At 37.9% G+C, this 17,037-nt stretch overlaps 1 protein-coding gene across 11 annotated transcripts in view; it reads right to left on the minus strand.

Moving 5' to 3' along the window:
* btbd16 (BTB (POZ) domain containing 16) overlaps positions 1-17,037 on the minus strand; it is a 53,375-nt gene that overhangs the window by 7,953 nt on the left and 28,385 nt on the right. For 9 of the 11 annotated variants that reach the window (XR_012387871.1, XR_012387870.1, XM_073918281.1 and 6 more), the window contains 6 exons: positions 15,593-15,712; positions 15,272-15,357; positions 10,541-10,623; positions 6,873-6,947; positions 6,655-6,756; positions 3,425-3,613 (listed from right to left, as the gene is read on the minus strand). Coding sequence is in view for 9 of the 11 variants with exons in the window: in XM_073918281.1 (XP_073774382.1) it covers positions 3,425-3,613; positions 6,655-6,756; positions 6,873-6,947; positions 10,541-10,623; positions 15,272-15,357; positions 15,593-15,712 (655 nt within the window). In the remaining 2 variants the exon portion in view is untranslated. Of the gene's footprint in view, positions 1-568; positions 608-3,424; positions 3,614-6,654; positions 6,757-6,872; positions 6,948-10,540; positions 10,624-15,271; positions 15,358-15,592; positions 15,713-17,037 lie in introns of all 11 variants that reach the window. The other 2 variants (XM_073918283.1, XM_073918284.1) reach the window with 1 other exon arrangement.

Consider the following 17,037-nt stretch of genomic DNA (forward strand, 5'->3'; position numbering starts at 1 on the left):
GCCTTTCTCTTCCGCCTCCGCTTTTGGGTGCGGGTTAACCCTTGGGGGCTGAACATGGACCAGGAGATGGTGCTGGTGGTGGTGGTGAGAGGGGTCCATTCCCCCTCCAGGATCTCCCTCTCCATCCTCAGACAGGAATAGTCCACCACCTCCCAATATGTCCATGTCCCGATATCACCCAGCTCCTCCCAATCGAATGGCTCATCCAATCCAGCCAGAAAGATGTGGATGAGGGTGGTCTCACTGAACCCAAGCCCCCGGACTGCCTCGAGAAGATCTTCGGCGTAGATGCCAAAGGGGCGATGGTTCTGCCTGTGAGACAGTCCTCTGGCTGGGGGTTGGTCAATGGGTCCTTCTTGCTGGGAGCAAGCTGGGCGCAGAAATAGTCCCATTTCCGCTGAGTCCTCTTTTTGGCCAGTTCGTACTGTCAGGGTTGGTGATGGGAAATGGGGTAAAAGGAGCGAGGACTCAAATGCAGGGAAATGGGATTTTATTAAATAATAAAAGTAAAATAAAATGCAAAATAAACTACCCCGAGGGGGAAAACATTAACAAAACAAATACATACACATACAAACTTCACTGGGCTGGATGGTCAGGAACAGGACTGGAAACATGACAAGACAAGGGTTCAAACAACAACAAGTGATGACGAACTGGCACAGGACAGCAAAAGTGAGGGGTATATAAACTGTAGAAAATTAACACACAAACAGGTGAACACAATTAACTAATAATGGGTTAACAAGGAGGGTGGGACAAGACAATAGACGGGAGAGCGCATGACACAGAGAGACAATACAAGCCATGCGCTCACATAACAACAAGAACATGCAGCCAATGAGAGAACTCATTAACCGCATGTTCATGACAACAAACACAACACTGAAGCACACGACAAAAGCACGTGACCACAATGTAAACACCAAGCCACGTGCTTTGACAAGAGACGCAAGACACGAGCACACGATAGATAAACACCTTACCGTGCGCTCACACATAAGCAACGCACATGCTTCATCTCAGCGCCAACCAAAACTGAAACCAACTAGACGGAGGCGCCGAGAATAAAGCAGCGCGCTGCTGACAGAACAAACACAAACACTAGTACAAGAGCGCGCACGTCTGAGGGACGCAGAGCGTGCGCGGCCACATCAAGTGGCAGCGCGCACAATCTGCGTACACCCACGACGGCGCGCGCGCGCACACAGAGACAGAAACAGGACCAGACATGAGTAGCGTCAAAGATCCGCCACCAAAACAAGAATTTACAAGATCAGAGTGGCAGAACCCTGACAAAAACAATACAACAATGTTATTTTGACAAATTGTCTTGTTTATTTATATAAAAGATAACTGACCAATAAAAGATAGATTAAAATTAAGTTAAAAATAATAGCAAACAAAATTTGTTTCAAAAATTTTTTTTTTTCAAGAAAAATAAATTATATTTTTGTTTGTGCCTCTCCTCTACTCAACTGTGCTGTGATGATTTGATTTGAGGAAAACAAGGATTTAGTAAAAGCTTCACTGTGATTGTATCTCAAATCTGATATATATTTGCAAATTTTTTAAATATTTCATTATTTTAAAGATTAGGGGCCCTATCATACACTCGGCCCAATAAGGCACAACACGTGTTTTCCACAACGTGTTGCTATTTTCAGACCAGGGAAACCCTAATTTTCCCGATTTACGCCTTGTTGTTTAAATAGCAAATCCATTTGCACCACTTTGTGGACTCATGGGTGTTCCGGTCTGGAAAAGAGGTGTGTGGAGGCGCATTGTTAGCGCGTTGCTGTTTTAACCATGTGCACGTAAAGATCCTATTATTATTGCACATGGAATGTTTTTTACCTACTTTCATTTTGATTTTGACAAGTTTTATTGTTTATTTATAAAAATGTCAAACAGATATAACTGTTAACTGAAAACCCTGACTCCAAGAACCAAATCATGTAATAAGATAGATGTAAAAAACAAACAAATCATTGATTTTATTTATTACTTGCTTTTATGGAAATATACAGTCAGAACTTGAAATTACCCACCAACTCGCCAAATGCAGGTCATTTCAGCTGAGATGGGTTACATCAATGCAATCTCATGGCAATTTGTAACTTTTTGATTTAGTGGCTAATTAGTATGAGTTTGTACAATCTAATTCGTACAATTTAGTATGATTTGCTCATCCCCCAATGGCAGTTGGGGTTAGGGGTGGGGTTGCCACGCCTCCTTTTTTTAAAATCCTACATTTCCGTATGACTGAACTTATACAAATTTGTACGGGTTAGCAACTAAACTGACAAAACGTAAAACACTTACGTTTCCTCGTGAGATCAGGCTGGTTAGACACACTCCCACTAGCCACTTTGGCTAGTTGAAAATAATTTTTAAATTGCCAGTGCTGGCTTGTTACTAAAGATAAGAACTTTAGTTTATGGTCATTTGTCAATATGCTGCAAATGTGATCTTAGAATCGAAAAGCAGCACGAATGACAAAATAAATTGTTCGTGCGAGCAAAAGAAAGCAGGTAAATAAAGAATGAGAGGATCATGCGCACTGTGAGACAGGCACTCCACACTCACTTACGAGGGCTTTAGTGTTGCGTATACAGCTGATGTGATGCGTGCTCTGACTTCCTTGCGCGAAGCAACCGTTCCTGGAAAAGCAACTCATGTGATCAGCTCTCTTTGAAATAGACTGGAAAAAATTCAGTGCTCAGGCACACACAGCCATGCTACTTTCAAGAGTTTGAGATTCTTTGTGAGCAGCAGCGGTCAACATTTTTGCTTTAACCATTCTTAGAACAGATTATTAATGAGCCTAAAGGCCATTAACCGTGTGCACGTGAACATCCTATTATTATTGCACATAGAATGTTATTCACCTGCTTTCTTTTGCTTATAGTGCTTTTCGTTTATGGTTTACTTTAATTATCATCCTTTACAATAACATTGCTTTAATATGAGATTAACTCTCCATTTATGTATAGTTAACTGGTAATCTGGGACCTTTAGCCAGGACAGACTACTGTGCATAGTTTTAGATAAATTACTTTAATTCAACCAGCTTAGTCCCTTCTTTTGTGTTATGCAACCCTTCTGGTGGTTCTACTACACAGCCACTACACATGCAAAAAAAAATTTTATAAATAAAACTTATTAAAATCAACAACTTTCTCTTTTGCCTTTCGATTGATCCTAATTATGAAACTAATAATTTCCTTCCATCTAATTAAAAACACATCAAGCAAAACATGAAAAATACTAAAGTAAGACTGATTGCTAATAATTTGATGTATAAAATCTAAATCTTGAGTGTTTTGGGCAATCAGCAACTGCTGTTTAGATTATTGTTGTTTTTGTGTAACTTTGTTCTGAAGATTTCTTGAGTTGTATGTCAGTCTTTGAGTGCTGGTACCTTGCTCCTGCTGAGGCGCTTGCATAAGCCGAAGTGTTGATTGACAGTTCCACTGCTGTGCTCTTGCCACTCTCCGTTGGCATAGCTTTGCACTGTGATGTGAAAGCGCACTGATCGATCAGCCCTCATGCAGTACGGATGGCTCACAGCGGAAGACTGGGGTACAGCAGGATCCCAGTGTCTTAACCTCTACACAGAGAGAGGGTGAGGTGGGAAAGGATGAATTCCAAGTAATAATTAACCCCCGAAAATAATTTTTCATGACATTATGAATTTTTCTTATTCTGAGGATTTCATGCACAGCTAAAAGTAAAAAAAGCAATCAATTAAATACAATAAAGACAACTCTAAAGGTCTAAGTTTCTTTGGGTTTACAATTTATAGTTGTGTGTTTGAGTAATAACTTATATTTTATTCCATAAACCAGGAATGCCCAAACTAGGGCTCACAGGCCAAAGTTGGCCCATGTTAACTTTTGATTTTGCCCACCATCTCATTTAAGAAGAATTATGAGGATGATTTAGAGTCTGCGGTTTCTATATAATATAACCTTTTTGTTTGTTTAATTGCTAAGCTACAAAAACTAGCTGAAAATGTTTCAATTAAATGTAATTAAATCAGATTCTTTTTTAATTGTACATACGGTCACCCGACAGATAGAAGACATTGCAGAGACATCAATGAGCAAATGAAGGCAAAGGCAGATTCTGCTTGACTAGTGTATCCAGCATTGCACTCCACTGTCAAGTAAGGGGATCAGAGCAAGGAACAACATAGACAATGATCCAAGTGTAGGTAAAATAAATTTATATTTAAGCAAATAAGGGACAAACAGAAATGCAAAATTACAAAAAGGGCAATACAAAACGTAGTCAAAAGCTGACAATCAAAGTAGGTGTCAAACAGGATCAAACAATAAACAAGGCTAAGGTAAATAAAAAAAAGGGGCAAAACAAAGAAATACAAACATACATTTAAATCTAAACTGGTGTATGTGTGGTGTATAAATAGTCTGAATAATCAGTGATCACAAGTCTCAGCTGTGAGCAACTAGTGTGTGACATGGCCTGATAGGATTTGTAGTTCTTAAACATGACACATGTAGTTCACCAGTGATCTGTCAGGAGTGGATCGCTGGTGATCGTGACATCCACTGTGTTACAAATTTATTTTTATTTATTTTTATTGTAATAAGTTAAATTGAAAATTATATTGCATTAGTTAATATGTTTTAAAGCAATATTATACATTATTTTCTTTTTATTTTTCAACATAACAAAATAAAGTAGGAAATTTAACTTTCGGCCCATGGCTCTCAATGATAATGGGTTTTTAGCCCTTATTTATACAAAAAAGTTTGGGCACCCCTGCTGCAAACTATTAATGACATTCCTTCTGAATCAAAATTACAATGTTGCCATTTAGAACATTATATTAAAATGAATATACATAAATAAAAACTAGACAACACAATATTGATCTTTTAACATAAGAAGAGGAAATAATAGGAATAACCCAGATTTTCACATAAACACGAAAATAGTTGGTGTTGAAAAATATGCCTTAAATGATTATATTTTTATAAACTGGCAGTTTTAAAGAAACTGAGAATTTACAAGTGGTCTTTTATTTTTCCCTAAGCAACACATTTAACTGTGTACTGAAAAAAATATTAATTTGATTTATGATTCATTAAGTGTTTGGTCAAAACTATTAGGTTGACCATTTCTAAATTTAATTTGTTTGTTTAAATTCTGCCTATATAAATTGTTTGTAACCACTTACCTTAAAAAAATGTAAATCCAAGGAATAATCTTTTTTCAGTGTGGTGTGCCAAACCACATTGGCTCCAATAATGAACAATAATAATGACTTAACTATTTAGACAAACTATTTATAGCACAATTATTGAGTAGTCCACTTTTATGGCACTTTTTAAAATACACTTTCTTTTTTTAAGTTTGACAGCACCATTCCCAATTTCCCATTGAAAATAACATTCATCCATTTTCTTTTCGGCGTAGTCCCTATAGTAATCTGGGATCACCACAGTGGAATGAATTGCTAACTTATCCAGCATGTGTTTTACGCAGCGGATGCTCTTCAAGCTGCAACTCATCTCTGGAAAAAATCCATTCACACTCATACACTACCGACAATTTAGCCTACTTATTTCACCTGTACCACATGTATTTGGACTGTGGGGGAAACAGGAGCACCTGGAGGAAACTCACGCGAACACAGGGAGAACATGCAAACTTCACACAAAAAACGCCAACTGACCCAGCCGAGGCTTGAACCAGCGACCTTCTTGCTGTGAGGCGACAGCACTACCTACTGCGCTACCGCGTCGCCCTAAAAAAATAACAGCTTAACCATTTTAAACAGCTACTTCTACATGTCCCATTGAGAAAAAAAAAGTTCATATAACGACTTAAATATTGATAGTATTCTGGGTAAACTCTTTATCTTTAAATTTACATTAGGGTAAACACATTATAAATCAGTATAGTCCAATGTGCCATCTGGTGGATGCTTCAGTCATATTGAGAAACTGTACAAATTACACATCACAGTATTTTCTATTACAGAAATTCTACACTTTAAAGGGAATATACTTAAGTGCAATACTGAATGTAATACTTTTAGACACATAATATTTACATTTATTATTTTCCTTTGGGCTAATTCCCTTTATTCATCTGGGGTCGCCACAGCGGAATAAACCGCCGACTTATCCTTAAACTTATTATTATGTTTTACACAGCGGATGTCCTTCCAGCAGCAACCAAGTACTGGAAAACGCCCATACACTCTCATATAAACTCACCTATAGTGCAAGTCTATGGACTGCACTGAAAAAAAAGAGGTCTGTAGAATTGTTGTATGCAATAATATGTGTTGAATTTAAACAAACAAATTAAACTGAGTAATGTTCAACTTAATTTGTTTTTGTCAATTCAGCCCAAATGAATTGTTTACATCCATTTAAATTTGTAATTTTTTATATAAAAATTCTATACATTTTTAATATAAAAATTATATTTAAACTGTTTTTTCAGTGTGTGGGGGAAACGAGAACCCGGAGAAAACCAACACAAACACTAGGAGAACATGCAAACTCCACACAGAAATTAATCGAAAATGCCTTATTGCTTAATAATATTAACAAGTTAAGTCTAATTAAAAACAGTTTGATATTGCTTTCTTTTTTTTAACAGTGATCTTACCTCAATGGAGAAAATGTATGTATTGGATTGACCCATTTTGGCAGCTTGAAGAATAAAGTAAAAGCCATACAGGTTGATGGTCTGAGTGCAGCATTCCTGTTCCTGTATGGTGACACAATAAACAATAAAATGAAAGGCTAAGCACGGACTTACTGTTGTATTATTGCAAAGACAGCAACAGTGCATGAATGAAGGATAGAAAATCAAATGTACTGCACCTGATTCAACATCATTCCAAACCGCATGGCTTGTTTGGAGAAGTCAGTCACAATCATGTCACCCCCACTATAAAGCTTTGGACGGGAAAAAACACAAATTGTTGCAACGCAGGCTCATTCTGAAAACGTAGCCCAATATACATTTCTGGAAGGCGTGAATTATGTAGCCAGATTTACGTATGTCTGCATTTCATCTTTTAAACAAGCGCTGCTGGGCGGTATGGCACTGTTCCTTTTCGATCTTACCAGCTGACCGATTACCTCCAGATGGACGACTTTCCCGCTGTTACCAGTTTGTCCAGTAGCATGCCATGTATGTCGGTGCATTTTTACAGACGTAAAAAGGAGCTGACCATGTCAACAGGGATCGAGTCTGGCGAAGAACGGTTCCAGAAAGCAGGTACAGTACGACGAAAACAGAATCCAAAAAATAAACAAGTAAATAACAGGGTGAAAATGGTAAAAATCAGGCGAGGTCTTTTCCTTTTCTGGATTGCTTTTTAAAACTGTCGCTTGGGTTTAGGGAAGTGGGTAGGCGAGTCAATTTTTGCTTTTGAAAACACTATTGGTTGGGTTTAGGCAAGAAGGAGGGTGGGTTAGTCAATCGGTCTGTCAGTCAGTCAGTCAGTCAGTCAGTCAGTCAGTCAACAGTGGCTTCTGGTGGATTTACGCGAGAACAGCAGGGGCGGATGGCACTTACAAGAAAAATTTGAGATCTCAAAAAACATACACACACTCTCCAAAAATGTATATAGCGGTACGTTTTCAGAATGAGGCTGGGTTGGATTAAAGGCATATTCACCATAAAATGAAATTTAGGGGCCGATCACACCGAATGAGCATTTTGCGATGAGAGGTGCCCATTTTAATGATTTACTAACGTCCACAAGTGTTTTGCGCACTGCCTGGAAAACATGCACAATCGCTAACAGACTTAAAATTCGCCATTTATGGACTACATCTCCATACATGTACTCCGCTCACACTCACGTTTCTGATCACAGACACTATTTAAGCAGCAATAACACTCCCTGTAGTCGCTGAGTCTTGTTTTCTGTTAAAGTGACATTACAACACATTTCCTTTGTCTTGCTTTGCAGTGTTTTGATCCTTGTTTATTTATTTATCCCTATCTGCCGCCTGCCTTCTGGGGTCCGTTCTTCGTACGTGGATTACTCTGTTAGCTGGATTTGGATATTGACGATTTGACACAATCCAGGATTGTTTCGTTCTTTAAAGCTGATCCGAGAGTTGTTGTCATAGCAACAGTTCTGCCTGGTCAAACCTGATCGGGAGCAGGTTCAATTCATATAAACAGGATTAGATCGGCTTAATTCAAGCAAAGATAATACAGAAAGTGTTCCGAATTCTGATATTTTCTTACAGTAGTAGTTATATACACTTGGGAAAATGATACATATTTTTTAACTATATATATATAAAGTTATAGTCATTAATAAAATAAATTAAGTTATACATATTAATAAAATGTATGCAATCTGCACCCTCGAAATGAAAGTACAAAGACTGCCACCTGGTGGTGCAAAGAGAAAACTTATTGATATGAACTTTTTAGATCGCTTTAGTACAAATTGTGTATAATAGAAATGCACAATATGTGACTTTTTTAAAAGCAATAATACATTTCAGCAGTCATAAACATGTTTTGATAGTTAATATGCCGATGATTTGATGCTTCACAAAAGTTGCAGACGCCTTTACCAATATGAAAATGCTTTTGTAAACAACCAGTTATTCTTTACACCGATTAAAAAACGGCTTCTATAATAAAGAAAATATTTTCTAAATGTGGAACTAAATACATTGATTTGCATTGAAATACATTATGAATACACTTGACACATGAAAGTGGAAAGGGTGCAGCTCACAACAAATGTGGAAGGTTATTGCGTGTCATATTTAACAAACCGTTTACTGCTAATTTGATGTAATTTTGCTCACATGAATAATTGAATATTAATCAGATGATGTCATTACGCTGCTGTGCCGTCAGCCAATCGTTGCATTGCTGATCATGATTTCGAGGATCGATAGATCTGTCCTTCACAACACACGCAGCGATCTCAGATCAGTTTATCCAGACATTCTAATCTGATTCGCGAACTTGTTTGAAGAACCAAATTAGCGAGAGATCAGTTATTAAGATTAAAAGATCCAGGATCTGCCAAATCATCTTAGATCATTTAAGCGAGGTACGAAGAACGGACCCCTGACCACTCGCCTTTTATTTTGACTACATTTCTGGATTGCTTGCACCCGTGTTAACCATTGCTTGCCTGACTTCCCTAATAAACTTGCATTTAGATCCTAACACTGTTGTCAGCGTCACATTCCCTGTTACAATCACAATATTAATAAATATTAAAATGTAATTAATATTAACAGCAACACCCTCGCACAATCCATTTATCGAAAGATTCTGAAAGAGCAGTGGTAATTTCAGGCTTAGACCATTCTCAGGGTACTTGTAGGTATTATTTAAGAAACAGTTTGGTCCTTTCTCTTAGAGATTGTAGGAATTGTTGAAAATAATTAGGTCCATTTTCCTATGGGAATTTTGAAGCCATACAATAGTTTAGGACTGGTGTTGCTGCAAGAATTAGGAATTCTTGACTGGGTCCAAATTCAGTAGCCACTATTTTATTTGTGAAAGTAACATAGCCTTCTGAGATAAGACAGAAATATTTAGATATTGTAGGCTTAGTTCCTTTTCTGGAGTGTGTAGGAACTGTTAGTGTGGTGGGCCTCGCATTTTTGCTATGGAAAATCCTGTTTGGTGTGATCGGCCCCTTACTCACTAGTTACTCACCCTCAAGTGGTTCCAAACCCTTATGAGTTTCTTTCTTCTTTTGAACACAAAACAAGATATTTAGAAGTAACCTGAAAACCTGTAACCATTTACTTCCATAGTAGGAAAAACAAATACTATGGAAGTCATGTATTATAGGTAGGCCCACGTGGAATCTGCGGATTTCTCCAGATTTATAGCCCATCATTGAGTCTATTTATTTACTTGTATAATTGTGTAAATAAATCTATTTTATATTATATATTAATAAATATATTTATTCAGTTTTTAGATTAATGTCAGTAATAATACTGACTTATATTCCTATGTTAATTTGATTTACTGGCAATAAAGTTTGTAAAGTAATATTTTCTGTCTTTATTATATTATATGATAGACTTGCTTTGTTTACTAAATAAGTGGATCCAGATGGGTATGCATTGTAACCATTAAATAAAAAGTTAAAAAGCTACTGTTTTCTATTTAATTTACTTAGATTTTAGTTATGATACTCCAAAATAATTCCAGCATAAATCCGCAGATTTTTCCTCAGATTCTGTTTGGCCCTCTTTATAGGTTTTCAGCTTTCTTAAAAAAAAAATGAAATGAAAATCTTCTTTTGCATTTAACAGTAGAAAAAAAAACTCATTTAAGTAAATGAAGACAGAATTTTCATTTTCGCATGAACTATCTCTTAAAGCTAACCTTAAAGCTAATAGTTCTCACTTGGCACCAAAAAAAATCCAAACAAACAAAAAAGATTTCAACTTTTACAAAGCTCCACTGCAACAAGCAGCTCATGAATTACAAATGGCGCAACATCTGGAGTGAAGGATAGATTGAATATGGTGTTGCTCACAGTGTGATAATGATTGGACAGGATGTTCAGCAGCCAGGATTCAGGAAGCACTCTGATGTTCTTCAGCTCCTGCAGATGCTGCCCTGAGATATAAACACACATAAACAACACAACTCAGAGAGGTGGATAGTTTGGTACAATAAAAGCTGCGGTGCTATTAACTAATTGTACAGACAGAAGTATCAGAAGTGTGGCAATGTAATGGAGACCAGCTATGGGGTAAACCTTACTCCACTGGCCTCAAGATACATACTAGTGACTACAGCTTCCGCTGTTTTGTGTCCTGAGACACTGCCAGAGACACCAGTTTGAAACTTTGAACACGGTGAGTACTGTAGAGATTAGAGCTGCACAATTTTAAGTTTAAAGTTGAAGTCAGAATTATTAACCTTCCTGTATATTTTTCCCCCAATTTCTGTTTATCGTAAAGACTTTTTTCAACCAATTTTTAAACATAACAGTTTTAATAAATTTTATTTTTGCCATAATGACGATACATAATATTTGACTAGTTTTCAAAATACTAGTATTGACCCTTCGCTAAGCCACACCCAAAAACTGCCACCCACCAACCGAGGCTTAGCAACCGTAGCTATGCGCAGGGGATCTGTTGAGCTTTTGAGCGAAGAAAACAAGGGTGGTTGAATTTTTTCCCTTTTTGAAACCTAAAACTCAAGGGGAGAATTGCCAGCATGTATCAAGCTCTGTTAGGGGCCCTAAAGGAGCGGAGTTAAGTTGGTTTTGTTTTGATTTTCCAGACACATTCAGTGATAGACGGCAACAACTCACACACCTCTTACCCTAAAAAGATCTAAATTGTGTTTTCTATAATAGTCGCAATAATAGTCATACTAATAGCAATCAAGAACAAAACCAAGACGTGATAACAATCTAAACACTTGCGATTAATATACTTCACCTGCAGCTGTTTTTCAGTCATTTCTAATCCTCATGCCCATGTCAGAGCTACAAACCTCCATTGTTTTTGTTTATCTTTTAGAGATTTAGTCATTGGGGATGATGTTATAGCGGGTTAGTGTCTGCTTTTATATTTGATTTCAGATTTATATTTGCTGGTAGGGAAAATCTATTCGCTTCTTCTATTTATACTTTGATTTTATTACAATATATAAATTTTTTTTAAACTTAACTGCAAATTAGAATAGAAACTGGATTAATAGCACACAAACATACTGACAGTTAAAGGTACTGTATATTGTTATGGGTCAATGGCACAAATCCATCAATTTCCCCTTTCTAGCTATTCTTTCTTTGAATGAATTATGTAAAAGCACTGTCCATGCGTGTTTCCTTGTTGGTTAGTAACGCTATATTTCATTGCACAACAATAGTCTATCAGGCTTTTTGGCAAAAAATTTAATTCACGGTTTAATTAGTTACAATTAGATTCATTTTAAATTGCACCTATCCTGCTGTGCATGAAATAAGCTGTTGAATGGTCAGAGTATGAGTCGGCTAGGCTAACCAAGCTTTAATTTTGATTAAGTTCTTATATAAGTAATTAGTTGCATATTTTGTCATGAGCATACCCCTGTAATGCATACTGCAGTCCTTTTTTGTCTGGCTTTCTCAGATATCTCACCTGTTCGCCAAAAACGACTAAATATATCCCTGGGAATGTCTGACACCGGTGCATATATTGTAATAGATGTGCCAGGCACGAAAGCTCGACAGGTGTAGCAACAGTAACTAAGGAAGGTGGGGCTTAGTGAATGGTCATTTCAGCTTAAACTACATCACTCTGTGTGTGTGTGTGTTGCACTAGGGAACCAGAGCTCATTAATATTTACAACCGTTCCTAATAAGGTCTGAGCTTTTGTTTTGCGATTAATTTACGTGGTTATAAATCAGCATATAAATCCACGATTTTTTTATATTACTCATGCCACACCTACACTCAATCACTTGTTCAAACTACTCATTTAAATTGAGCTGAATCAACACAATTCTTGAGTTTTTGGAGTGTTACTTTTGGAGTGTTCTGTGTTTTAATTTATTTATTTGCTGTGGTGGTGTGCTTTCTGCGCTTGTTTGAGTTGTAGGTGAAGTTTGCAAAAGGCTTGTTCGGATTGCATGATGCCGGGGATGTCACTGCGGATTCCCCGTATATAAGGGTGACGGCAACGGTGGCTCAGTCTCTCTCTCGCTCTCAGGCTGGCGGTGCTCCGCGCGTGCCCTGGCGCCATCATGCCATGGCGCTCTTTTCAGTGTTTTTGTTAAATTTTTGATCCTTTAGCTTACTTAATGTGTTAACAACAACTTTATTGTTAATGTTCATGTTTATGTTGCCTAATAGCAAGAAGGTCACTGGTTCGAGCCTTGGCTGGGTCAGTTGGCATTTCTCTGTGGAGTTTGCATGTTCTCCCTGTGTGGGTGTGGGTTTCCTTTAGGTGCAAATCCAAAGAAATGCGCTAAAGGTGAATTCTCTCCCCCCACACAGTTTTGTGCTCCAATTAATAAAAATGACCAAATAATGAGCCCATGAAACAAAATGTTCCTTTTTTATCCCTACTGAGTCATATGGCACGCATCAGTAGTATGACTGTGTTTATAAAGTATTTTTTGAAATCTGACATGCTTTTGCGGGGTGGAGTGGGTTATAATCCCATGCTGGGTAAGTGTTGAAGGCTCAGTAGATGAGGTTGTGATTTTGGGCATGACGTGAGCCTTTTGGGACGTACTGTTTGTCTGGACACGGCTCATGGAGATATACACATTGACTTTGCCAAACTGTCTGCTTTCAGTTAAGCTAATGAAGCACGTCAACATTATGTAGAGAATTAGAGGAGAAAAATATATCACAGATGTATGCCTAGTTATGATGAGGACAAATCTAATGTGCAATTCTGACAACCCAGGTTCATTCTGATTACGAACCCCTACATACATTTCTGAACAGGAGCAAATACATCCTAGAATTTTTATTTTTTTTGCAGTTTTTGTTTTCGCGAATTCACCAGATGTTGCTGTGTAAGCATTTTAAGATCTTAAATTTCTCTTCTGAGTGCTATTCTTGCTTGCTGTTCTTGTGTAAATCCATCAGAGACTGATGTCGACCAACTGACCATTCCCCCCACCCTTCTCCTTCCCAATACCCAACTGATAGTGTTTTAAAAAGCACCGATTGACCAGTGCCCATCCAACTTTCTGAAACCAACCGCAGTATTTTGAAAAGTAATCGAGAAAAAGAAAAGCCCTCGTGGCAGTGTGATTTTTACCATGTTTTCCGATTTAACCACATTCCCATCCTGTTATTTACTTGTTTATTTTATTTTTTGGCCGTTCTTCACTGGACTCAAACCACGTCGTCATGGTCAACTGACGACGCATGATCTGCATCTCAAATCCTCCAATGTACAATAATATAATAATAATAATAATATTAAGCAGAGGGCCATTTTACTAACAATTTGACTGACAATTCATAGGAGGACTGTTTTAACATTCAAAAACAAGAAAAAAAAAGTTACGTAATTGATGCATAACAGACCTGGGGCCTCATGTATCAACACTGCGTACGCAACCAAAACTTTGCCTACGCCAGGTTTCATGCTCAAGTTTGGATTTACTAACAATGAAATGAACGTGAGAAGCTGTGTTGGTCCACGGCAACTTCATGTCTGGCGTACGTGTGTTTCTTGTGTGTGTTTGTTTTATTTCCATTGGTGTCTCCTAGAGGCAATTATGTTAAATTGCACACTACAAAGTATTTTTGAGCCGTGCAATGAATGGCAGCTGTATGAGATGGGATCATCCGCATGTATAGAAGGTATATAAGGTTTCCATACCATACAGTTGACCAGCCAAACATGAAAGTGCAGTTTGCAGCGATCGCTGGTTTTCCCTGAGCGATCTACTGCACACACATTGCTAGAAAGGTGCCATCTAAAGATGAATTTGCATACGTTAATCAGAAACATTTCCATTCAATAAATGTGCAAATAATATGGGATGCTCAAATGTGCTTAACGTAATACACACACATTAATGATTCCTACTTGTCTTCCTCGTGATAATTCGAACCGGGTTCAGGAATGATAGTGTCAAAACATGTGGACATGCGCTTTATGAGCTACACCACTTACGCTGCTGAAGTCTGCTCAACTATCACTCTATTAGCTCATTCCAACGAGATGTCCAACAAGACCCTGCTGCGTTACCGCATCAGCTAAACTCTCCATTTCTATTTTTTTTCTTTTGTTATTAATTCCGTAGGACAAACTTGCAAATACAGGGTACCCCCAGAATACTCCAAATGAATTTCAAGGTTTTTTAAGACCTTTTCAAAGCCATTTCAAATTAAATTCAATGACAACTTCGTACCCATTCCGACAGAAGTATGAGGGGAAAATGTCAAATATTGTTTTGTTTCTTTTTAGCTTTGGTTAATACTTGATTTTGCTGACCTAATGTGAGCACTTGATTATTCTTTAATGTTTAAATAAATACTTTTTGGTACCAAACCATCCGGTGTATGTCCTCCCTTTAATTTGTCATTGCCTTTGATCCGGGTCGTTACAAATATGGGTCATATTTCCTACGGGACTACGTTTTCGGAATGAGCCAGCGTTGTATATTTTTGACGTTAGTTGCAGGCTGGAGAGAGGAAGAGGGCGGGCCATAATTCACGATCTCCAGAAATGTATATAGGGCTACGTTTTCAGAGTGAGCCTATGTTTGATTCTGATGCACAAATAATCAAAAACTTACATTCAGTAATGCCATGCATACGAAGAGCTTGAAAGGCAGTGATGTATTTCTGGCCCTGAGGCAGTTCCAAGAAAACAGTCGTTTCCCTGAAAGAAGACAGATATATGATGGAGGGATGCCATTAAAATAGCTTATGTGTGTGAAACTAGCTATGCGGTATGAAGGTCAATTCAGTAAGAAGGCATAGTGTATGACAAGTGCTGAAACATTGTAATGTCCTTCGAAAATGTGGTTTTTAGTGTCTGGAATTATAGGCTGCTAATGGACCATGTGCATTATGTTGTTGTGATAGCAGTAAATGGCATGAAGGAGGTTATGTACCTGGAGAAGAAGGTGATGACGGTGCTATGGGCAGGAGGAGTCTGTCTGAGGGGGTTTAACTGCAGGTACAGCCAGTACAACACCACTCGCAAGACCTCATACTCATTAGGTGCAAACAGTCTAGACACAGAGAGCTTATTAGTTTCCTGCTGCTTTACTCCATCTGCTCATTTCTGAGGCATTTTGATAGTCATTATCTAAGCAGAAGGTGATTTCAAGATCAGAAATGTGCTTTATGAATTAATAAACATAAGGAGTGTTTGCGTAAGCTTGTTTCTGAGTTCTTGCATTTTTTACTAAGAATCTTGTAATTCTCAATGGTAACTAACATTAGATTCTCATTACTGTCAAAAAATCAGAAAGTCAGCATTTTTAATTATCTATTTACATCAGCATAAGGTAAATACCGTACATTGCACAGAAGGGGTTCTCAATCTCGGTCCTGGAGGTCCGATGTCTTGCAGATATTAGCTACAACCCCAATCAGACACATCTGAGGTAGCTAATCAAGCTCTTACTAGGCTTTCTAGAAACATCCTTGCAGGTGTGTTAAGGCAAGTTGGCGCTAAAATCTGCAGGACACCAACCCTCTAGGATCGAATTTGAGAACACTTGTTAAACAGTTTATGGACCTGATCAGTCAGGGGCGGACTGGGACAAAAAATCAGCCCTGGCATTGTAGCCACACTAGCCCACATTACCACACCGACACAGCCCCACCCACGGACACGCACATTCACTACTTATATTGGTGTACAGATGGTAAAATTATATAAGCAGTACCATATTTAAGAAATATTTAAACATTTGATGTATGTGACTGGAACAAAAACAACTTATTCATATATGCAATCATGTCATAATTTTTTTTTTTCCGGCTTAGTCCCTTTAATAATCTTAGAACCACCAACTTATCCAGCATATGTTTTACACAGCAGATGCCCTCAAAGCTGCAACCCATTACTGGGATAACAATTCCCAATTGGACTACCCAATTCACCTATAGCATGTGTTTAGACCAGAAAACAAGGAAACCAGAAGGTAACCTACGCGAACATGCAAACTCCACACAGAAACACCAACTGACCCAGCTGAGGGAACCAGCAACCTTATTGCTGTAAGGCGACAGCGCTACCAACTGGATCACTGCACTGCCCCCTTTCGAGACTAGTTCAGTTAATTTCATGAATTTGGCATTGTCTGACTTGACTGCCTTTCCCTTTTTATGGTCCATCTCTGACAATTTGTTGCACTTAATGTGTGTTGGACATTCTTGGCAGATCTTGATTACGTCTGCGTAACCTCAGATTGGGTCGGCCCATCTTGAAACCAGCCGGTCGTTGCCGATTGGGCCATTGCTTAACATTGATTAATATTCTTACTATTATCATTATCATATTATCATCATCTTGCAAGAGATAAAAGCTGCTTACATGTAAAAAACA

This window comes from Danio rerio, chromosome 12 (assembly GCF_049306965.1).
Source record: "Danio rerio strain Tuebingen ecotype United States chromosome 12, GRCz12tu, whole genome shotgun sequence".
NCBI lineage: Eukaryota > Metazoa > Chordata > Actinopteri > Cypriniformes > Danionidae > Danio > Danio rerio.